General features: G+C 42.0%; 1 protein-coding gene across 1 annotated transcript in view; it reads left to right on the top strand.

Annotated features, from left to right (window-relative positions):
- The window catches only part of ARHGEF10 (Rho guanine nucleotide exchange factor (GEF) 10), an 89,232-nt gene that overhangs the window by 45,558 nt on the left and 19,729 nt on the right, over positions 1–23,945 (top strand). The window contains exons 7-14 of the mRNA XM_008586350.1: positions 305–420; positions 820–947; positions 1,122–1,222; positions 2,726–2,847; positions 3,858–3,944; positions 5,539–5,762; positions 6,417–6,574; positions 13,118–13,260. Coding sequence (XP_008584572.1) covers positions 305–420; positions 820–947; positions 1,122–1,222; positions 2,726–2,847; positions 3,858–3,944; positions 5,539–5,762; positions 6,417–6,574; positions 13,118–13,260 — 1,079 coding nt within the window. The remainder of the gene's footprint in view (positions 1–304; positions 421–819; positions 948–1,121; positions 1,223–2,725; positions 2,848–3,857; positions 3,945–5,538; positions 5,763–6,416; positions 6,575–13,117; positions 13,261–23,945) is intronic.

The following is a 23,945-nucleotide window of genomic DNA, read 5'->3' as shown; positions in this document are numbered from 1 at the left end:
TGGTTTTGATGGTCGTACTACATTTACATAAGATGTTGACCTCCAGGGAAGCTAGGCGAAGGGTGTTTAGGAGGGAGCTCTTTGTGCTATTTTTGCGACATTTCTGTAAGTCTAAAATTATTTCAAAATGAAAGGTAGAAAAGGAAAACCTATTAAATGCATGAAAATATCTACTTTTAAAAAATTTTAGATCCCCTCCCCCAACTTAAAAAATTAACTAGAGTTTATTTTAGTTTTCTTCCCTCAAGCATTGGAATAAACATGGCTTTAGATTTGTACTTTTTTGTTGTTGCTTATTTCATAGACAAAGTTTACATGGGGCCAGGACAGCTGTATCAAGATTTACAAAACCTGCTGCATGACTTAAATGTAATTGGTCAAATCACTCAACTGATAGGAAACCTTAAAGGAAACTATCAGGTAACAATGGAAACAATTTGATTTAAAATTCTGTTTTTTCTTCTAAATCATTGTAAGAGTGTGATTATATCTCCAAGTTCTACCAGAAGTGAGAGTTCATTTTGACTTTAAGAATTGATCTGATTGTGCATTTTCTCTTATTTTGAATAAGGTGAAACTATTTAAGTGTAACCTTTCTTCATTTTGCAAATAGACTTGAGTATCAGTTCTATCTTAGAAATGTCTCAGTCACATCACAATGTGATCTGAGTCTCACGGGTTTCTATTTTATAATTAGATATGAGTATTATTTGGTCTCCCTGAATTTTTCATGTTATAACTGTGCTTTTTTTTTTTTCTTTAGGATGGTCCTATTGTTTTAAAACACTTTTAAAATGTGCATATGTGTTTCTTTCATAGAACTTAAACCAATCAGTAGCCCATGATTGGACATCAGGTTTACAAAGACTAATTTTGAAGAAAGAAGATGAAATCAGAGCCGCTGACTGCTGCAGAATTCAGTTACAGCTCCCGGGGAAGCAGGACAAGTTAGTAACTTTAAAATGAAACCTTCTTGGCCAATGCTGAAAAAAATGGTTCTTTGTCATGAAATGCATGTTTTCTTGGTTTGGTGATTATATCAGACAGGCAAAACATGTAATTTAATATCACATGACGGAGCACATTTTATAGAATGAACGCTTGTCTATTATTTCTGGCAGGTCTGGGCGACCTACTTTCTTTACAGCTGTGTTCAATACATTTACCCCTGCCATCAAAGAGTCCTGGATCAACAACTTGCAGATGGCCAAGCTTGCCCTTGGTAAGATTTGGTTGATTTAAGCTAAATGAGGCATGCACAAATAAGAGACAATGTACATTTCAGAGTCCTCGTGAGAGTTTTCTATATCGTGATGAAATACATGCCTATGAGGATAGAATCAAGGTTGGGAAGGAAACTCGGTGATGGATCCATCCATCAATCTGAAAAATTGTTTTTAAGTGGGAAAAATTAACCTCAGCACAAGTGATTTTTAAGAAGTTTATATTATAATTTAGGGGTTGCAGGAACAAAGCCACGGCTTTTATTGTAACAGAATGTCAATATCAGTTGAGACTGTGGAACACAAGAATAAGCCCTTTGAGTCTGTAGCTGTGAGTCCGGAGCTTGAGGCCGTGGGTCTGGTGGGGGTCGTTGTTCATCTTGACCTGTTTCCTCATCTGCTCACTGAGAGACTAAATACAGGGGTGAGGCTGAACTGTCACAAGACCCTCCTGCCCCCAAAACAAATCCTGTAGTTCTACTGAGATGGATTTGACTTTATGATTATTTTCCTGTTCCTATGTTTCTTCAGCCTTGCGTTTGTCAATATGTGTATATATACACACACATATACATATACGAGTGTGTGTGTATATAAAAAAATGTATATGTAATTTATACTCACAGATCTGTTACTCAGAATGCACTGGGATGTGTGTGTGTGTGAAAAATTCTCTTTCAGATGCAGGTAATCTAAAATGTTAATGAGAATAAAATTCAGAAGAGAAATAGGAGGCTGGGCTAATGCTTATCACTCTATTAAGCTGTGATTAACAGAAGGAAAAGAACTTTTATCATGAAAGGGAAAGCTTTCCTGAATTTGTGCTCAGAGGAATCAGTAACCTCGCCCCTTTTTCTCTTCCTCAATAATTTCGTGGTTTGTCAAGTTAGGCTCAGAGTGACTCAGCAGACAAAGAAATGGCCCACTCTCCGAAGAGAATAAGCTGGATGTGAAAATAAGCACCCTTTTATCTTTAGATCAATAACATGTTCTTTAAAGCTAAGATTGACAATTTGCTTTGGTAGTAAAATATTTCTTCATTTTGTTGAACTTTTTTTATCCCATAGTACTATACCATGTTTAAAAATTACTCACTACATCTCTGGTATTTGAATCTAAACATCTCAGTTGCTTTGGGCAAAAAATAAATAAAAATAAAAAAAGGATGAAAATAGACCTACGTAGTTTATGCAGCAGAGCTTCAGAGCTTCGCAGCCCTTCGGGTTTGGTGCGTTCAGGAGGAGCAGACAGGAAGGTCCCACTTAGATGCAGACCGTGGTACCTTCTAAAATAAAGCAATGAATGTACAGCATACCCTTTAAGAAAAGATTTTACTGTTTTCCAGAAATAAAACATTAATTAAGCATTAATAAAACATTAATTCTCCAGCCTCGTACAAATAGAATATCAGAAACTTCTGATAGGACCCTGTTGAAGCTGCAGATTTCTAAGTGTGAATTAAATGCAGTCTTTGCTCATTTTCTCTTTGAATATAATCACAGAAGAGGAGAACCATATGGGCTGGTTCTGTGTGGAAGATGATGGGAATCAAATTAAAAAGGAGAAACATCCCCTTCTTGTTGGACACATGCCTGTGTTGGTGGCCAAGCAGCAGGAGTTCAAGGTGAAGGGGGGTGGGCTGGGGGTGCCCCCTCTCCACTGTGGGTGGGACCTTCCTTCTCTAATTGGTTTACTTGGGCAATTACTATTAAGGGGCACAGTCCAGGCTAACCACAGTTATTACTTGGCTAGAGGTACTTTATTTAGGAACAATAGAAGATTGCTGTCATTTGAAGCCAAAAATCAATGCTTAAGCATTGTCTTTGAAGCCTGTTCCTGGGGCTTAATCACTGCAGGACCTTCGAGTATTGAAACAACTATAGTGCATTTGAGGCATTATTAAAGAAGGAAGACACATGTTTCACGTTTGTCAACCCTGTTATGCCTTTGCTTGACAAGCAGTCAGTTTCTACAACGGATCCTAACTCAAGGTCTCCTGTTTGCTTGACGTGCCGTGCCCACTCTGCTAGAGCAGACTCCATCTGCAGAGTGGCATCTTGTCACTGTTCACGGCATAGTCAAGCGCAACCGGCCATACCTTCCATGACTTCAATGACTCGTTGATGTGTCTCCCTTTAAGAAGTAAATGAAGGCATTGTAATTATTTCTCATTCCTGGTCTCTGGCCGACACTGACGCTTGAAGCGTGGGTTTCTCAGTAGTTCCCACGACCACTCCCTTTGGAAGTCTCAGAGCCTTGTGGCACAACATGCCACAGTGGAACAGGGAAAGGAAAAATAGAACACCCCATCTGTAGACAGTGCTCACTTCCATCAGATGCCAGCTCCCCCAACATGCCCCACCGTGCTGGTTTTTTCAGCATGGTTGATGGGGTCTGAAGAATAAAATACCAAAGACTGAATCTCCTTAGGTTTTCTCTTCTGAAAAGCTGTCTTCTAAGATTTATACTTTGATCTTTTGCCCTTCCTATTTTAATCGTTGATAGACAACCTGAAATTTCTGTGGTTATATGTGAGAAGTATATCATCCATTTATATCATTTATACACATTATATAATGTAGAAGCCTCTTAGTCCCATTTTATATGTGGGTGTTTGATTTTATTCCTTTTTAGATTGAATGTGCTGCTTATAATCCTGAACCTTACCTAAGTAATGAAAGTCAACCAGACTCATTTTCCACTGTGCATGGTTTCCTGTGGGTAAGATATCTGTTTGCTTTTTGTGCGAGTTCATACAGAATCAACATCCATAGTGTGACAAGAAATGCAGATGTGAATTGCTCAGTAGAATGTTGTTAGCACTAGTATATCCCGGATTGTATTTACACACGTGAAAACTTCCTCTGAAAGGAAGCTGATTACTTCTGGAAAAGATGTAGAATTACTAGGAATGTTTATTTCTTTTCTGCCTAAAACTTTACCAGATTAAATTTAGTCCAAAGACAACTAACTTAACTAATACGAAAATTTATTTTAAGATATCTTAATTTTGGTGGTTAAATTGCATGGATTTTTTTCCACTTCCAAGACATTGCTGGCTTTTCACGCTGGAAACATGGCAGTTAAAATTAATTTGTTCCAAATGAAATACAGCATTTGAAGTTATGCTGCAGTTGCAGTAGATGTTTCTGGTTTGTGTAAACCAGAGGAAATTCTTCCCGCTGCACGGTCTGGGGTTTCCCGCCTCTCCTGTGCCCTGCTTCCTGGCAGCCCATCAGACCTCTTCCCCCACAGACCTATTGCTATTTTCCAGTCTCTGAATCTTGCTTTCTTCCCTCCGGAATCCAATGCTCCAGGTTAACTTCTCTGACCTCCTTGTAGCCAGCACTCCTGCTTGGTCAGTGTTCCCTGTAGAGCGTTAAAATGGAACAACCTGATTAGCTGGTATTTCATTTGTACCAACCTGCGAATGAAGGGCTAGGCTTAATTCCCTAAGGGGTTCAAATTCTAAAAGATAAATGATTCCATCCAGGCAGACCTGTAATTGCAGGTGCTTTATCCCCTCTCCTGGCTACACCCCCTCCCCAGGAGGCCGGGACAGGGGCTTGACAATTTGGCACCCTTCACCTGAAGGATATTTATTTAGAGCATGGAACAAACACAGGAAGAATAAGAATGTAGTAACATTCTCAAAAGTAGTGCAAAAGAAAAAGAATCAATGAACAATGCCATCCGAAACCAGCCCCTGCTTTCTGTTAGCAAGGGTCAGACTCTTTCTCACTTAAAAAACAATTAAATTTAAGTTTAAATTGGGAAACTAACTATGCTATGTTCTTAATGTAAAGATTCACACAGGAAGTTCATAAACACTTGCTGCGATAGTAGTTTGGGAAATAGTGCAACACAGAACATTGTATGTTAAGTGTGAATGACCCACTGTGGGATGCATTCTTATTAATTTTTTCTCATTTGAAAAACTTGTTTTCTTAGCTAAGGTCTGTTAAACATTAGGGTTATTTAAAATTGATCTTAATCTGCCTTTTAGGACTTTAAATTCTGAATGAATTGGCCTTTAGCACTGTATAATAGTGAGTGGGTATGTGGTTTTTAAATCATATAAATGTGACCTTTTAAAAATTAGAGTTATACTCAAATTAAAAGAAAAGATAACCTAATTAAATATGTTGAAAAGAAAAAGGGGCTCTGTGAGCAGATTGTTTGAACACCATTTGATTTTTCTCAGTGTGTTGATTCTCATATGAAAACTGATACTTGTTGCCTTTGTCAGGTTTCAGTGTAGTGTGGGCTCGTCCATACGTTCATTTTCTTTTTCTCTGTTAACTCCATGATTCAGATTGGAAGTTGTACCAATCAAATGGGTCAAATTGCCATTGTCTCATTTCAAAATTCCAACCCCAAAGTCATCGAGTGCTTCAATGTGGAATCTCGCATCCTGTGTATGGCGTACATTCCTGTCGAGGAGAAGCACCAAGAACCCAGCACAGCCTCGGACCCCGAAACCACGGCCGTGAGAGCTTCCGATGTCCCCACGATCTGTTTAGGAACAGAGGAGGGAAGGTAGAGGCCCACTTGCTGTGTTACAAAAGCTGTGTCATAGGAATAGAGCAGTGGGACCTGTCATGGGAAGAGGGGAGAGTCCTTGGCTTCTGTGCCTGGAGCAGTCTGTATAGGAATTATGGGACACAGGGGAGGTTTTTAGGGTCATTGTAATTTGAAATAACCAGTGAATCAGGCCCATGGAAATTATTTGGGAAAACTCCCAAAAGGAAATGGTAATTCTTCAAAGAGGAAAAGTTTCAGCCCTACCATGCTATTTGCCACTGAAATGTTTCACTTTTATTAATGTTTCTTAAAAGTACATCACTACCTACATTTTGGAATAAAACAAAACCACCTGTGTTCTCTGTTATAATCATTTTGGACACTGACACCATTTAAAGGAAGGTTGAAATGATTTTCCTTATTTGAAGTTCCAAGATATATAGGAAGTACTAATTTTTTTGTAACCCAGAATTTCTCTTTTAAAATAAAAGACAGAAATCAAAGTGGGTGCTTTTTAAAAAGTACAGCCGTATGTGTCTAGGAGTGGAGAAGGAAGGGCAAGACAGGGAAAAATTAAAGTGAAAATGTCGAACACGTTTGTGTTAACAGATGCCTAGCTCCTCTCACAGTGAGCAAATATATTTATTAGCTTATATTTTTCTTTTAAAGCGTTTCCATTTATAAAAGCAGTCAAGGCTCCAAGAAAGTGAGACTTCAGCATTTTTTCACTCCCGAGAAGTCCACGGTCATGAGCTTGGCCTGCACGTCTCAGAGCCTGTATGCCGGCCTTGTCAACGGGACAGTGGTCAGCTACACCAGAGCCGAAGGTAACGCGGGTCCCTGCAGGGTGTGGCTGTTCCTCTAGGGGTTAACTCTAGACTGCGCCTCGTGTTCAGTCTCACGTTGCCCTTAGCATTTACCACGCCTGTCTACCTGCCAGTGTGGAACACCTGCAAAGATGGCTTGTCTGATTTCTCACTCTGTCCCCAACATACAGTAGGTGGAATAAATTGGTGAGATGCTCTCTGTCTCACTCCTTAGCCATCTGGATCCCGCGGGTCTCCAGCCTTTCTGGTTTGGGGCACTGCCCTCTCGTTCTCTGGTCCCTGGCCGGCCCCTGGTCATCTTCCATCCCATCCCATGGGTGGCCCAGGCCTGGCTTCCCGTTTGTGCTTCACTCTCATCATTTGACCTCGAGATTTCAGTCCTCTGTGAGTGACTTTGGGTCTTCAGTGCTAACCTCTTTCATCCCAGCCCCATATTTCCGTTTATCCATCTTTATGCCCTCTGCCAGCTGCATGGTCTAGCTTTCCCTGTCCTTCTGTCTGTGCATGCATCCACGTGTATCATGCAGAGCCAAGATGCCAGACTATAGAGGATTCTTCCTTCCACTCGATGCCATCTATAACCATAGTACCATCTTTTTTAGTTTTAATATCTTAATCCTTTCCCCAGGTCCAAGTCACATAAAGGTCACTTTATGGCTAGAGAATTTCAGTAGTTTCCTGGATAGCTTCCTTGTGTTTTAATGAGGTATTGTCAGGTTACCCAAGGAGGAAAAAATAACATTTTAAGCTTTTAAATTAAAATAACAAGTTTATTAGAAGGACAGAGCACATGGAAGTCAAGGGCTGGGATTTACCCATGTCCTACAAGAAGCGAGGGATGCCTGCACCTCTGGGGCTTGCATGTCCCCCTCCCTTCGTGGCATACCCTCTGCAATCCAGGCATCTGTCTCTGTGCATGTGATAGAAGGTGACCGCCTGTCCCACTCTGTTGGGCCTCATGGGCTCAGCTTCCACCCCACAGAGGGTCTGACCATCCAGGCCACTCAGATGACCCTGAGCTAGTTGGCTGGGGCCACAAATGTGAACAAGAGGCCATAAAAAGTACCATATATGACTCAGGTGGGGGATGTCAGGGTGCTCAGAAAGCACTGCAGGGGCACCCATCATGGCCTTGGGGTCAAAAGACTTTTCGAAGGAAGAGGCAATTAAGCTGAGTCCAGAGGAGGAGCATCTGTTGACCATGCAGATGTAGGAGAGGAATATTCTGGACATGTGACGGTGGGTGCAGAAGGCCTTGATCTCAGAGAGATCTAGAAGGCTGGAGACAGGCAGGGACAGATGTGTTTATCCCAAAGGCAAAAGATGGGTTTAACACCAGGGAGACAGCGGGATCAAGCAGACAGAGACTGATTCCTCTGGCCACAGAAGGCATTGTTTCCCTCTTGAGCTGTATTTAATTTGTATTCCTGATCATAACCAAATACCTATTTATTTAAATTTACTTGACTATTTATTATTGAAATTGCTGTGTGGTTTTCTTTTTTCTGCTACCTTTGTCAGGCTTTGGTATCACAATTTTGCTAGCTCAAGTTGTTTTTTCTGGTGCTCTGGTACAGACTAAATTTCGTGGGAATTACTAATAATTTGAAAGTTTGAAATTACCCTAATTTCAGTTTAATCTAGCAAGTTTCCAAAACTGATTTTGGATATTTATGTCCATTTCTTCCATTGTAATGAATTTCTTTGGGCTTTTAAATCCTTCTTGGTGCAGTTTTCCTAAGTTACGTTAGTATCATTCATATCATTGAGGTTTAAAAGGTCATTTAGTCAGAACATACTTCCACTTTGAAGAGAAACATCTTCCATATGAATGCTGACAGTCACTTTCTTGTTCCTTGTTGTGTTTTTAGTGTTTTCTACACTTATTCATTAAGCTTCTTAGAGGAATGTATGTCTATAGGGATTTTCATATAATCTGACGTTTTTTCTATTTTTCTAATTTCTATTATTTTATGCTTTTATGTTTACAGCACCCTTTCTTTTCTTGGTTTCCTTAGGTGATTATCTTTTGAACCTCTTAATTGGCTGCATGGTTAGCTTCGTTCCTTGTGTATTATTCCAGTGACCAATCACTTTAAGGTGTGAGGTCTTTCCCCCTATCCACTTTGGCTGGACCCCGGTGCTGTGTTGTGCAGTTTGATCTTAACATATTTGCATGGTCCATAATTGCAGTTTCATTGTCTTTGTGGACCTGAGAGGTCTGCTGAATGTGTTTTTAAGCATCCTCCTCCCTGCACGTTGTCAGGGTGGCCTGTGTGGTGGAACGTGTAGCTGTCTGAGCTGGGCACACGCTTGTCTCTTTGTTCTTGGTGGTGGAGGACTTGGCCGCTGGAGGCTACAGGCCCTTCCAGAGGGAGGAGGCAGCCGCTCCTCAGCCACCCACTGTCCAGGCCTTTGACTTTTTAAGGGACTTGGAAATCTGGAATTCTGTAGAAGATTTCCAGATTTTTAAGTGTTAGTTCAAAATATCATTAGCATATGCATGGAGTCTGGCTGCCAGGTGGTCAGCTTGTCAGAGAGCTCTGGTCTGGGGTGAGAACCTGGGCGAAGTCTTCTAAGAGAGGCAGCTCGTTGGCCCAAATTCATGCACACGCTACACCGTCACCCCCACTTCGAGCATTGTGTAGGGGAGAGAAGTGCATAGTGTCTGTAGCAAGAACAACTTAGGTGCTTGGAAAACAAAGTTCAGTTGTTGGAAGTTAATTCTTAACTGAAGTCAAATGTCTGAAGTAGGTCATCCCATCTTTGATCTTTGAGTTCTTATTTTAAACGAATCATGCTTATCAGTAGGACAGTGCCAAGCATCTATCATCTAAGGGTTTGACCTTGGTGAGTGGTGGATAGAGTTCCTACCTAGGCTTCAGAATCCTGCATTCTAATGCCCTGCCATGCCCGTAGGAGCACATGAATGTCAGAGAAAATTGTATTTCCACTCTGAGTCCCAGGTAGTCCTTTCAGAAGTGGAGGTTGCAATGCTTTATAGGACTGGAAATACCAGATGGGGAGACCCCTGCATGTATATGTATGTGCACATGGATGTGAGCGTGTGTTTGTACACCTGTGGGTGGATGTGCACATTATGTTTGTATGTGCATGGGTGTGTATGTGTGCAGGTGTATATACAGATGTGTGCATTCGTGGGTATGTGGGTATGCATGAGTCCATGTGTGTTGTATATATGTGCATGTTTGCATGCATGCACGTGCATGTGTGTGTATGCATGCACATCACTGAGTTGTGCATTAGTGGGTGTGCACATGTACATGCGTGTGTGTGTGTATGCACCTGTGTTATTGTGTTTGCATGTGTGCACGTGTATGTGTGCATGGGTCTGGGCGCATGTGTGTGTGTGATTAACCGCATACTGATACATTATCCCCTGTGAAGATATCACAAATGAAAGGCAGGCCAGTGTCCTCTGAGGCTAATAATTGTCCTGTAACATCTTTTAGCCTAATGGGAGCATAGCAGTGTTTCCATTAAAGTTGAATTATGACTAAAAGTATACCACATTATTCAAACTTGTACAGCTGCCTTTTAGTGACTGCACACCTCAGCTTCAGACAGTTCTTCACAAATAGGTATTGTGTTCAAAGGTTCAGTGCTCCAAATCCAGAACACAGAGATAAGAACAGACCTTGTTCTCCTCTTTGAGCAAAGCATGTTTATTATACTAGTCAAGGGCATTGCTGAATTAATACTTTAGTTATGTTTGTAAACACAAGGGCTTAATTAATGGTTACGTTGAGAATTGAAGAATTTATTTTAATTATTTACAATTAATTACATCAGTATTGTTTAAAATCTGTATCAAATCTTGCTAATTTTTTATTGATAAACTAAACTACTCATACTTTATGTAAAGCATGGTAGAACTCATCAAACTCATCAGTAGATCTTTGAAAATATTTCCTTTTTTTTTCTTTTTGGCAGCTGGCAGGTATGTGAAAATATTTTTTTATATTTATTGAATCAATGATTATACATATTTTGGGGGTTCAACATTGAGATATGTTGATCATATCAATATTACTAGCATATATATTGTTACAAATTGTAACTATTCTTTATGCCCTTTGTCCAATCCCTTCCCCCTCTAATCATCCTAGATTTCTTCTCTCATTATGAAAGAATAATGGTTACTCTGTTGATTTGTTGCCTAGATGATCTGTCCAATGCTGAGAGGTGTGATCAGGTCCCCCAATATTATCATAGAGCAGGTGCTTCTTCTGACACTCTGAAATGGGCTTTGTGGAGAAAGACATCCTCTTCTTTTCTTTATCTCTGCTGGTGACTCCTTGTGTCAATGCACTCCAGTGGTTGGCAGACCATCTGTGTGGTGGTTGTGGCGTCTAACCGCTTTTGCAGCAGCCATGGTTATTGTGGTGGCTGTGGTGGGCCACCCACATGGAGGAGATGTTTTTGGCATGCTCCTTGGTGCTGGCAGTGTGCCTTGTTGTGGGAGTGTTGTCCCCACTCCATGCCTGTGTCCCCAGGCATGCCCCGAGGCACTGGCACAGTGTGCCTGGTTATGGTTGGGGGGGTCTGGTCCCCACTCCATGCCCCAGGCCCCCAGGCAGGGACCCGAGGCACTGGCGGTGTGCCTGGTTGTGGGAGGAGGGTCTGGTCCCTGGCTCCATACCTAAGGTCCCCGGGTAGGCCCTGAGGAGCTGGTGCGGTGTGCCTAGTTGTGGGAGGGGGGTCTGATACTTGGCTCCATGCCTCGGGTTCTTGGGTGGGCCCTGAGGTGCTGGCGGTGTGAGTGGTTCTGGGCAGGGGTCCTGCCCCTGGACCCATGCCTCATGTTCTCTGGCAGGCCCCAAGGTGCTGGTGGTGTGCCTGTGCCAGAACTAATTTGTTGTCCTTTGCTTACTTCTAACACGGGGGAACTTCCTGTGGGAACCAGTACTTAAGCTCTGTGGTTGAGCTAAATTGTTGCTTTGCTGCTGTTTCCCAAGGGAAGGCTTTTTGTGCAGCTCAAGGTTTAATGGTTGACCTTATAGGTACTTCCGGCTCTCTAGAGACTCAGTGCTCTTGGGTTGCGTAGAAACTTTGATCTGGGCCTGAGTTTTTTCATCAAACTACACCCCATGCAATTCTGCATTCCCGACCAGTCTCCTCTTAGTGGCCCTGTGCTGATTGGGAGATGGATCAGCTAACCTTGCTGTGCCCCAGTGTTCTCCCGGTGGGCCTGTCTCCCCCACCGCCCGTGCTCCAAACACTTCCCATGGGACGGGCCCTGTGCAGGTCCCTTGTGATGACTCGCCAGCCTCTGAATGGCTCCCCTTTTTCAGGTGTTCTGGCTCCTCGCTCCTGTGTGGGTCCATGGGAACCCTATTAGTGGTCTTGCTGTCCTGGGGACCACCAAGGCCCTCTTCTCCCCTGCTGCCTCCAAGTAACTCCATCTGAAGGGCACAGCTGTGGCTTCAGCTGGCTCCTGCTCCATGCACTCAGCATTTCTAGTATTAAAGTGACTGCTGCCCAAACACTCAGAGGAGGTTTTTCTTTCTCTTATCATGGTTTCTCCCACCTTCATGAACTCCATATGTCTCTCCTCCTCTTCTCCTGAGCTCCAGCAGCCTCAGTTTGGCTGTTGTTACATTTTTATGGTTGTAAATTGGTTGATTTGTGGGAGAGAGTGACACTGGGGACTATCTATTCCGCCATCTTGACTGGAACTCCTGTGAAAATATTTTTAAATGAAAATATTTTATTGTTCCCTATGCTTTAGGAAAGGGAGCAAGTTCATCAAGAGTGGAATTCCTTTTACCTCAATTTTGATGTTTGTTTGTTTGTTTTTCATAGTGAAGGTGTGGGTCCCTCCTCATGATATCATGTGTATCAAGAGATATTTAAAATTGAAGCTGGTTAATAGGGAAATTTACATATTTGCCCAGTAATTCTGGATGCAGTTCCTTTTAATGATGACTGAATCATTTATTTTATATACCATTATTGTAAATAATAGTATTTATTGAACTACTGTGTGCTGGATTCTGTGCTGAGCTTTTACATGCATTATCTCATTTTTAATTGTTATTGTGTGGGTATTTTTTTTTTTTTTTTGGTAGCTGATAAGTATGGGGATCTGAACCCTTGACCTTGGTGTTTTAGCACCAAGCTCTAACCAACTGAGCTAATCAGCCTGCCCTCATTTTTATTCTTAAAACAACCTTTGAGGCTAGTGGCCATATTGTTTGTGTTTTACAGGTAAGGAAACTGAGATTTAGGGCAAGTGAGTAATTTCTGTGGGACACTTAACCAGTGTCCAAGCTGGGACCCAAAGGGTGATATCCTGACTGCACTTGCTCTGAGTTGACTGGACATGTTAGACTGCCATATTGAAATAGTGTTAATTGTTGGAACCTGGACACACCTAGAATCAAGCACGTGCATCAAAATTACGATTACAAATGGTATTTTCATTATCGGTTATTTAAAATGATCTGTGATCCTGTTTCCCTGTCCCTGTGCACAGATAACTGAACTTGAATGAAATTAAAAGAAATATTTTCTTTTAAGATGGATCCTGGAATACCGAACCTCAAAAAGTGATAAAATTAGGCATTCTACCAGTTAGAAGTCTGCTAATGATGGAAGATACATTGTGGGCGGCTTCTGGAGGTCAAGTTTTTATAATCAATGTGGAGACTTATGCTGTAGAGGTAAGTCATTTTAAGTGGCTACAGTGTGGAAAAGATGCATTTCAGAAATAGTCTTAATTAACTTCCAGTGCTGGAAGGCAAAGACCTGCAGCATGGAAAACTCCGGGAGCCTCTCATCTGTGGCCATGTGCTAAAAGAACATTGTTTCTAGATTTTGCTTAGAAATACAAGATTAACTGGAAGATTCCACTGACCATTTTCTAACTACTTACCCATGGAAATAATTTTTCATTGTTTACTTGCTAAATAATAGAAACATATTACTTTAAAAAATATATTCAGTATGAACATATAGAGCCTCCTTAAGGACATATGGTAAATCAATATTTGAATGAAGTGACATTTTAAAATCCCTTGGGTAAATGGATTTTCAGTAAAGAATAAGGAGAGGACAGGCTAAGCACTTGGAAAACATAGTGCTGAATCTCAAGCCCCAACCTTTGTAAACATTCCAGATGAACGGAAAGGTTAACATAAAAATGAAACCATAAAATTATAAGATAAAAAGCAATAGAATGTTTTATTACTTTGCAATGGGGAAAGCCTCTCTAAGCATGCCACAAACTCAGAAGTTGCCATACTAAAGAAAGAAAATGATAACTTAAAGGTCTGTAATTTTTTTCATGTCTAATATATGTGTGTGTAACAAAATATTTGTAAGTGAAAAATGGGGAAAATATTTCCTGTATATATGAGAAAGAGTTAATGTTCTTAATAAACAAAGAATTCTTACTAAACATTAAGGAAAAAACCAACCTAATAGAAAATGTTCAAAGGACCTGAAAAGGCAGCTTATAGAAAAAGAAATAACCAACAATATACACACACACACATGCCTTCGCCTCATTAATAACTAAAATTGTTTATTCAAACAGTGTACTTTTTAATAAACTTTATTTTTTTAGAGACGTTTTAGGTTCATAGCAAAATTGAGGCAATTACAGAGTTTTTCCATGTCTCCCCTGCCCCCACACGTGCACAGCCACCCCATTATCAAGAACCAAACAGAGAGGTGCATTTGTTAAAACTGATGAACCTACATTGACACATCATTATCACCCAAAGTCTATAGTTTACATTAGGGCTCACTCTTGGTGTTGTGCATTTTATGGGTTTGGGTAAATGTGTAATGACATCATTATAGCATCACATAGAGTATTTTCACTGCTAAAAACTCTGTGCTTTGCTGACTCATCCCTTCCTCACCCAAACCCCTGGCAACCACTGATCTTCAAGGTACCATTTTTCAGATTGGCCAAAGGTAAAATGTTCAGTGCTACCCGGCTAGCTGGTGGGCACACAGCTTTCCAGAACTCTGCAGGTGGAAGGACACCTTGTGCAGCTTCTTTGGAAGGCAGTCACCTACTACCGATTAGCATTTCAAGAGTTTATAACCTTTTCCTGGCAATTTCACCTCTAGAAATTTACTCTGCAGATAAGCTTGTGTAAGCAATATAAGGTTATTCGTTGCAACATTGTTTGATATCCCAAACAATTGAAAATATCCTACATGAACATCAGCGGGGAACTGATTACAAAGGGGCAGACTGTGCAACAATAAAAGGATGAGAGCAGGTGGTAGGAGGAGGTGTGTAGTGGAGGCAGGAGCTTTGCAGACCGTTCTGTCAGTGTGCACGCCAGGGACGCCTGCATCTCCTCACAAGCTCTGTGTGTACCAACTGTTGTCTGCAGTTGCATGAAGTGTCAGTGTGTGTGTACTTGTAATTGTACGAACATTTCTATGTAGATACAGCAAAAGCCGTGTATTTTTCATTGTACCTTTTGAATTATTTAGCCATGCTATATGTGACTTTTATTACAAACCACTACATACACCTAATTATCTCTGGTCTGTTTATTACCATCTCTTACCCCTTCTTTTCCTTATGTAAACTCACACAGGAATTTTTTTCAGCCACTGAAATGAATCACCTTATGATTAAAAATTCCTTTGACTCTCACATGAAAGGTAATAGAAAAAGAAATTTATTCAGTTAGAGGGAGGGGTCTAATTTCATCTCTGTGAGGCCTCTGAGGACATGTTTAAGTGACTGTTCTAAATCTCCACATGCTTAGTAATGAACTTCAGTCACTATGGATTGATAAAAATATCGTCTAGACTATCGTTCGGAGGGATGTATCAATTCACCAGGGTGCGAACTTTAAGCCATTTTGCTAATATTTCATTAGTCACATTTTCAGACATCCATGAAACCTGTTTCAGGACATACTTTGGTGGCGTGTTCTATAATCTCAGAGAGAAAGTGGAACTTCAGCTCCCAACGCAGAGAGCTCCTTTAAATTGTAGCACAGGGCTTGACAGTCGTCCAGTGACAGTGACTTCCTCAGAATGTGGACTCGATACAGTCTTAGGCAAGGGAAGAGCTAAGGGCAGCACCAGGCGCGCACGGCCTCGTTAGAGACCTCGTTGCACACCCAGTGGGAAGGTGCAGATAGGAACTAGGTTCCTGGACGGACGTGAGATTGATGCCCTTTCTGCTGGCCACCGATAGCTTTTCTGTCTGTTCTTTTATTTTTGATGTAGCCTCCCCCACATCCTTTGAGACCCACGTCCTAGACAGTGACAGAAGCCTATGTGCAGGACAGCAGCTCTGAACACACAGTAGGACCTTCATTTTAAGAATACAGAGGGCAGGATTGAAACATTTTAAATTATTTTTGCTCAGAATTTTTATAGTAACTTTTTGTTACTTTTTATAGAAGTGTGACTTAAGCATCCTCAGATTTTGATATTTGTGGGGGGATGTGGGAGTAGGGGGGAGCTAGGACCAATCCCCCTGTGGGTACTGAGGGAGGACTGTATGTCCATCATCTGATACTTTTCTTTTCATGTAAACTCCTTAAGAGTAAGAAACCTGCAGTCAAGCATAGAGCCAGTGATTACCCAGCGCTACTGCAGAGCAGCATTACAGGTGTTGCAGAAACTTCTTGAGTTTTTTTTACTGCCCTTGCACACCGTCAGTAATATCATTGATATTATGTTAGCAATTATGTATTTTTAAAGGTGCAAGCCTCAAATCCTAGCTCAGCCATGTACTGGAAGGTAATCTTGGGTAAGCTACTTAACTGGGCCTAAGCTATCTGTAAGTTGGGGCTGATTTTCTTTTCTCAGGCTGTTTTGTGGGTGAAATGAGATACAGAATTACCTAGCAAAGAGCACTCGGGTAGTAGTTGTTGCATATTATCAGAATAGATATACAAGAACCAGAAACAACATTTCGTTAGTCTATATTTGCTTTTTAAAAAAAATTTTCACAAGAAGGAATAATAATATAACATTTCCTTAAAACATTTCTTCAAAAACAATGCATTATTTTTATCATAAATTAATATGAAAAAGCTGGAATGAAGGTTTCTGTAGCTGTCACCAAGAAGCTTCCAGAATAACATAACGTTCCCAAATTATGACTTTGTTATAATCAAATATTTTTTCCACGTGTTCCAAAGAATTTATATGCTGTAAATCTTGAAGACTCAGAGAGAAGTAATATGTTTAGATCCAAATATAAGTTTCCTTTCTGTGCATTTTTTAGTACCTAAATAAGTACATTTATAGAGAGAAGCAAAAACTTGCTGTCTTCTGAGAAAAGGAAATTCATCATGTACTTCTGCTGTGCAGAGATGTTGTGCTAAGATGTTCACACAGCGCTCAAGATCTAAAGTCCCCATGTGTTTCCACCTTGCTGGGAGGGGGAGGGAGAGGGTGGTAGCTGCTGGTAGGAACGATCCCAGCAGTGCCATATGCTGTGGGACTGGTGTCAGCCTGTGAGCCGCACGTGATTCTGGGCTTGGGTCAAGCAGGATGGAAGGTACAAGGTACGTTTGGAAGAAAAAGGTATCTGAGGCAGCAAGGCTTAAATGTTTCTGAAGTGACTGCTCTGGTTCAGTAAGTAGTTGGTACATTTACAGGTTGGGGGCGGTGGGGCTCCTGTCCCAGCTCTGGGCAAATCCCCAGTGATGCTGAGCAGGTGCTTAGCAAGGCTTAAATGTTTCTGAAGTGACTGCTCTGGTTCAGTAAGTAGTTGGTACATTTACAGGTCGGGGGCGGTGGGGCTCCTGTCCCAGCTCTGGGCAAATCCCCAGTGATGCTGAGCAGGTGCTTTATGCAATATCGCTAATGTGGCAGGAAAACACTCCTGCCTTCCTGTCGGGGCTGTCAGGAGCAGATGGGAAAAACATGCTGTGAATGCTGCATTACCATCTAATGAACACTACAGTCACATGGACTTTTCTGGGGAATGGGGGGTGGGGGGTTGTCTTCCTTTTTCTTTCTCAACTGTGTAGGGCTTTCCACCTTGGGTTTATTTAATTTCTTTTTTAAGTGTTAGAGTGTTTAGAGGGCTGGCCGGTTATCAGGTGGTTAGAGTGAGATGTTGATAACATCAGGGTCAAGGGTTCAGATCCCCTTACTGGCCAACCACCAAAGAAAAGAAAGAAATACTAGTGCAGTTCTAAAAGTAATCTGACATTTAGGAAAAGGCTAATTATTCTGGATTTCTGGCAGTATTGACTTCCCAGATTTGTTTCTCAGAGCAGTGGATCACAGTTGGTTTTGGTTTAATTACTATAGCTGTTTAAAATTAAAACCTTTTATTCCTTGCTCTTGATTTTCTGCAATGAGCAGTACTCCTGGCTGAAGACAGAGGAGGAGACAAAGAAAGAGAAGAAAAAGGTTTCTTCCCCCACACCCCCCCACTAAAGGAAAAAATAAAATGACAGGATAGCAAAGATGACCTAATAGCATAGTGATTTTCTGCACTGATGCATTTTTTTTCTCGTAAGAATTAAATTCTTGTCAATTCTATCGAAAGACACAAACACAGGGCACAGACAAATAGGCCCAAGACAGCAGAACTGGCTAGGGACTCCTGAACACCGTGGAATTCTGATCCACACCCTGCTTTCTTTCAGACACGTTCAGAATCACACAATTTCAAGGCAGAAGTACACTTAGAGATCCTGTTCCCCCATGTTCTTATTTTCAAACAGAAAACCAAGGCTCAGAGAAAGTAGGAACCATGCCCAGCATCACAGAGTTAAATTAATATTCAGGGAATCCGTCATCCAGCAGAAGCATATCATGTACTTACTAACTAAAAGGGACTGTGTCAAAAAACAAAACAAAACAAAACACCAAAGATAAGTAAGATGCAGGCCCTGCTCCAACCCACAATAGGTGCAGTGCCAGAGTAGGCAAGGCGTTGTGGAAGCTTGGAGGGTGACTGTGTCCTGCCAGGGCCTCAGGCAGGTGTATAAGCTGCTATCTAGGCTCAGGGCTGGCTCCCTCACCTGCAAGGCCCCATGTTCCACAATTATTGTGAATTTCTAGAGCATGGAGCCAAGTGTGAGCCCTCTTGGTCCAATGTCCAATGAAACCAGCCCGTCTAGGATGGGCAGGAACTCACTAGAAGAAAAAATGGAGAACATCTCAGAGAAGGAGTCATCTCTGTCGAGATGTGAGAACACATGTTCCTTGAGGAACTGTATGTTTCTTCTTATCTGGAAATAGAGGGTGGTAGGAGGTAAGGTGACACAGGCAGCCCTGGTTGTGATCCAATGGGACTCAACACACAGGAGCTTGGATCCTGTCTCCTCTGCTCACTGAGTCTTAAGTATTCAGAGGAGGTTCCTCGGGGGCTACCTCCGAGCTCAGAGGGGGGCTGTGGGCAGTTCCAAGGGTGTCCCCTGCCCAGGGAATGTTGCAAGGTAGCTCACACAGAGGAATCCAAGACCAACATTGGTATTACAGCTCTTTATTAGTTAACAGCTCTTTTTGGTGTTATAGGTCTTCACTGCTTGCAAGCAAGAAGAGCACAAGCATCAGGCTCTGTCTCCCCAAATGAGGGAAAGGGCCCGCCTTATATAGCCAAAAACTTCCTGCCCAAGTTCTCGTTTAGGTCCTCTTATGCAAATGAGGGATGCAAGTCTGTTAGTTTGGATCGGTTGGCTATGAGACATAGCTCATTGGTCAGTTCTGGAGCCTAATTTGCATGGGTGCAGGAAACAAGCTAGGTTACAGAAGCTGAAGTTTGCGATTAAGACAGCCAAGCATAAAATTTCTAAAACAGTTTCTCCAGTGGAAGGGGGCAGGTTTAACAATCAGAAAATGCTCAGGGTTCCCTGCTTCAGGAAGGCAGCCGCATCTGACTTTCCTTCTTGGAGCAGATTTCTGGGTAATTTTCTTTTGAACACCACCATTGCTGTGGGACAGTGAGCTGTTGAAGGATTTTAAATATGGAACAGATGTTATGAAGTTCGTGTTCTCAGATTATGTTACCAGTAGTTTAAAGAGGTGTGAGACCAGAGGCTTGGAGATGGGAAGACGAGTCAAGGAGGTTACTGCTGAGTTAGAAACTGGGGTTGAGACCCAGCAAAACATGGTATTTTTAGTTTCTTTCGGAAGTTTTAATAGTAATTGTGAGACAGTCAGCAGCCAGAAGAGGAGAGAAGATAGCTTTGCTCCTTCATTCTCTAGTAACACAAGCGTTCCCCTCATGCGCCATGGTTTCTGTTTTGTTTTATTCTGTTTTGTTTTTTCTTTTTTCCTGTGGCAGTTGTCTTCCTCTGCCCACAACAGTTTTGCAGGGAGTAATTACTACTTTCCTCTGAACTGACTTGAGGAACCAGCTGTGAAAGAGACTTGTGCTCAGATGTGGGCAGCATGTAGCTTTTTCCCTTCAGAGAGATTGAAAATCGACTTTCAGGCAGGAGTGGGAGTGTTGGGCGACTGGGAGGAAGTGCCTTGCCCCTCTTCTGCTATTGCAGCCTCAAGGACTCGGCAGTAAACAGGGCAGCCAGGTGTAAAATGCCCCCACCCCTGCCTCCAGGCCTGGTCTTGGCAGCGTGATTACCTTGGAGGGAAATCTGTACTAGTCTCTAAAAGATCAAAATGAAAACCGCCCCCCTCCCCTAAAAGCCTAACCGGAGGGTAAAGCTGCTCCTGCCCCTGTGAGGACAGTGGTACAGGGCAGCCAAACCTCCTCTGCAGGCCCCACAGGGTCTCTTGTGGTTCAGGCAGACAGTGGTTTCAGAGCTGCCTCTTTCCCACGCTCCCTGACGCTGGCTCGTGCTCAGAGGACTCCCCAGGACTCTGAAGTGTTGGACAGTTTGCCAGTGCCTGGGCTTGTGTGTGAGTTACAAGCTCCATGTAGAAAGCCACTGCTCTCTCATGATCTAAATAAAGACCAAAGGGAGCTATCTGTATTGTGCTGTGGCAAGCTGTGCTTTGATAAGCCCCCTGAAGCTTGAGACCTTCTGCTCTCAGGTCATTCAAGAAGCAAAAGGTGATGCTTCATGGGGCTCTGACTCAGGTTTCGTCATTCAGTAGCTCTCAAGCTTGACCGTACAGTGCAATTTTCTGAAGACCTTAAAGACAGTCCCATGCCCAAGTTCCACCCTACATCAGTGAGAATCTCTAGAGGTTGGGGTCTGGGCACCAGCATTTTTTGATGTCCCAGGTGATGCCAATATGTAGCTGGAGTTGAAATCATTTGGTCTAAATCCAAGACCTGTGCTTTTTTCCTCTTTCACTATCCGTGAAGAGAATGTTAACTCCCAGGTTGCTGGCCTACGCACCTGGTTGGATTGTGAGGTTGTTGACTGACACAAGATGGGCTCAGGGGAAGAGCAGGTTGTCCTTGCATGGTGGGCAGTGAGCAGCTCTCACTTGGCATGCTTAGTTTGAGGTATTCGTGCGATGTCCAGGAGGAGGTATTCATCAGGCAGTTGCATATATAGCCAGTGGTTGTGGAAGCCATGAGGGTGGACAAGCTCATGTTCTTGATGAGCTTTCAAAGAGAGGAGGCCAGGGGAACGAGGCCTGAGACATTGGCATTTCAGGGTATGGAGAGAAAGATGAGCCTTGATGAGCATCTGAGTAAGAGCAGCCAGGGCAGGGAGAGAGCAGTGTCACAGGAGGCAAAGGGGAGTCCATCTTAGAAGCATGGATTGGTCATCAGAGTCTAGTGCTAAGAGGAGACAGATAAGTAACACAGATAAGTGGGACTGGCCAAGATAAAAAAGAGAAAACTTAAATTACTAAAATCCAGAACAAAAGAGGGGACATTACCACCAACTTTACAGAAATTAAAAGGACTATAAGGGTGTACTAAAAACAATTGTTTGTCAGCCAATTAGATAACCTAGATGAGATGGACAAATTCATAGAAAGGTACAAACTACCAAAGTGAGTCGTGAAGAAATAGGAAGTCTGAAAAGACCTAAAATCAGTAAGGAGACTGAATCAGTAATCAAAAACTTCCCCACAACAAAAAGCCCAGGAGCAGAAGGCTTCGCTGGTAAATTCTCCCAAACACTTGAAGAATTAACATCAATCTTTTTCAAACTCCCCTGGAATACTGTAGAGAAGGGAACACTTCCTAATTCGTTCTATGATTCTATGAAGCCAACATGACCCTGATACCAAAGCCAGAAAAAGACACTCCAAGAAAACTACAGACCAATATCCCTTTGGAATGTTGATGCAAAAACCCTCAGCAAAATATTTGCAAACTGAATTCAACAGCTTAATGAAAGGATTATACTCCATGGTCAAGTGAGATGTATTCCAGAATGCACCGGTGGTTCATCATAAGAGCAATCAGTGCAATACACCACATTAATAGAATGATGAGAAAAACACATGGTCATCTCAGTTGATGCACAAAAAGCATTTGGCAACCATCATCTTTTTATGACAAAAACACCCAAAGTATAGAAGGGGACTTCTTCCTAAACCAGAAGGCATCTACCAAAAAAACTCACAGCTGACATTATACTTCATGGTTATAGACTGAAAGGTTTTCCTCTAAGATTAGGAACATGACAAGGATGCCCACTTGTCCACTTCCATTCTGGAGGCTCTAGCCAGAGCAATTAGGCAAGAAAAAGGGGGGGGGGAGAGGCATCCAGATTGAAAAGAATAAATAAAATTATCTCTATTTCCATATGATATAATCTTGTATGTAGAAAAACCTAAGAAATCTTTTAGAACTAATAAGTTCAGCAAGATCACAGGATACAAGATTGATATACAAAAATCAATTTAATTTCTATACATCAGCGGAGAACAACCTGAAAATGAGATGAAGAAAACAACCCCATTTACAATGCCATCAAAAAGAATAAAGTATTTAGAAATAAACTTTTAAGGGCCGGCCCGGTGGCGCACTGCTACAGTGCACCGCTTGGGAGCACGGTGGCGCTCCCGCCGAGGGTTCGGATCCCACATACAGACCGGTTCCCGCTCACTGGCTGAGCGAGGTGTGGGAGCAACACCGAGGGTTGCGATCCCGTTGCCGGTCCCGGTCCGGTACGGGCGCGACACTGAGGGTTGTGATCCGTTGCTGGACACGAAAAAAGACAAAAAGGAAAACAAAAAAAAAGAAATAAACTTTTAAAAAGTGCAAGACTTTTACATTGAGAACTACAAGGCATCATTGAAAGAAATTAAATAATACCTAGATAAATGGAAAGATGTCCCACATTTGTAGATTGGAAGACTTAATATTGTTAAGAAGGAAATAGTCCCCAAATTTATCTACAGATTCAATACAATCCCTATCAAAATCCCAGCTGCCTTTTTTAAGACAGAACTTGACAAGCAGATATGAAAATCCATATGGAAATACAAGGGACCCAGAATAGCCAAAACAATCTTGGAAAAAAAAAAGTTGGAGGACTTAACACATCCCAATTTTACTACACAGCTATAGGAATCAAGACAATGTGGTCTTGATACTGGCACAAGAACAGACATATAGATCAATGGAATAGAATAGAGAGTCCAGAAATAAAACCATGTGTCTGTGGTCAACTCATTTTCCACAGGGAGCCAGAACAATTCCATGGAGAAAGAATAGTCCCTTCAACAAATGATGCTGGCACAACTGGGTATCCACATGCAAAAGAATGAAGTTGGATCCCTACCTCACACCTCGTACAGAAATTAAAATGGATAAAACCTACAAGTAAGAGCTAAAACTGTAAACATCTTCAAAATATATATAGGGGTAATAATATTGGCTAGGCAGTGGTTTAATAGATATGACACCCAAAGCATAAGCAACCAGTAGAAAGGAACAGATAAATTGGACTTCATTACCGTTAAAACTTCTTGTGCTTCAAAGGACACTATCAAGAAAGTGCAACAACTGCGCACAAAATAGGAAAAAATATTTACAACTGATGTGATAATGATCTAGTATCCAGAATTCATAACAAACTCTTACAACTTAGCAATAAAAAGTAATCCAATTTAAAAATGGGTGAAGGAACTGAATAAACATTTCTACAAAGAAGACATATGGTTGGCCGATACACACATGAAAAGATGTTCAACATGATTAGTCATTAGGGAAATGCAAAACTAAAATGAGATACTACTACACACACTAGGATGGCAATAATTTTTCTTTCTTTTTTTTTTTTTTTTGTCTTTTGTCTTTTTCCGTGTCCAGCAATGGATCGCAACCCTCAGTGTTGCCCCCGTACTGGACCGGGGACCGGCAACGGGATCGCAACCCTCGGCGTTGCTCCCGCGCCTCGCTCAGCCAGTGAGCGGGAACCGGTCTGCATGTGGGATCCGAACCCTCGGGCGGGAGCGCCGCCGCGCTTCCCAAGCGGCGCACTATCCAGTGCGCCACCAGGCCGGCCCAATAATTTTT

This window comes from Galeopterus variegatus, unplaced genomic scaffold (assembly GCF_000696425.1).
Source record: "Galeopterus variegatus unplaced genomic scaffold, G_variegatus-3.0.2 Scaffold3950, whole genome shotgun sequence".
Lineage (NCBI taxonomy): Eukaryota > Metazoa > Chordata > Mammalia > Dermoptera > Cynocephalidae > Galeopterus > Galeopterus variegatus.
This window is presented reverse-complemented; position numbering and strand designations above follow the sequence as displayed.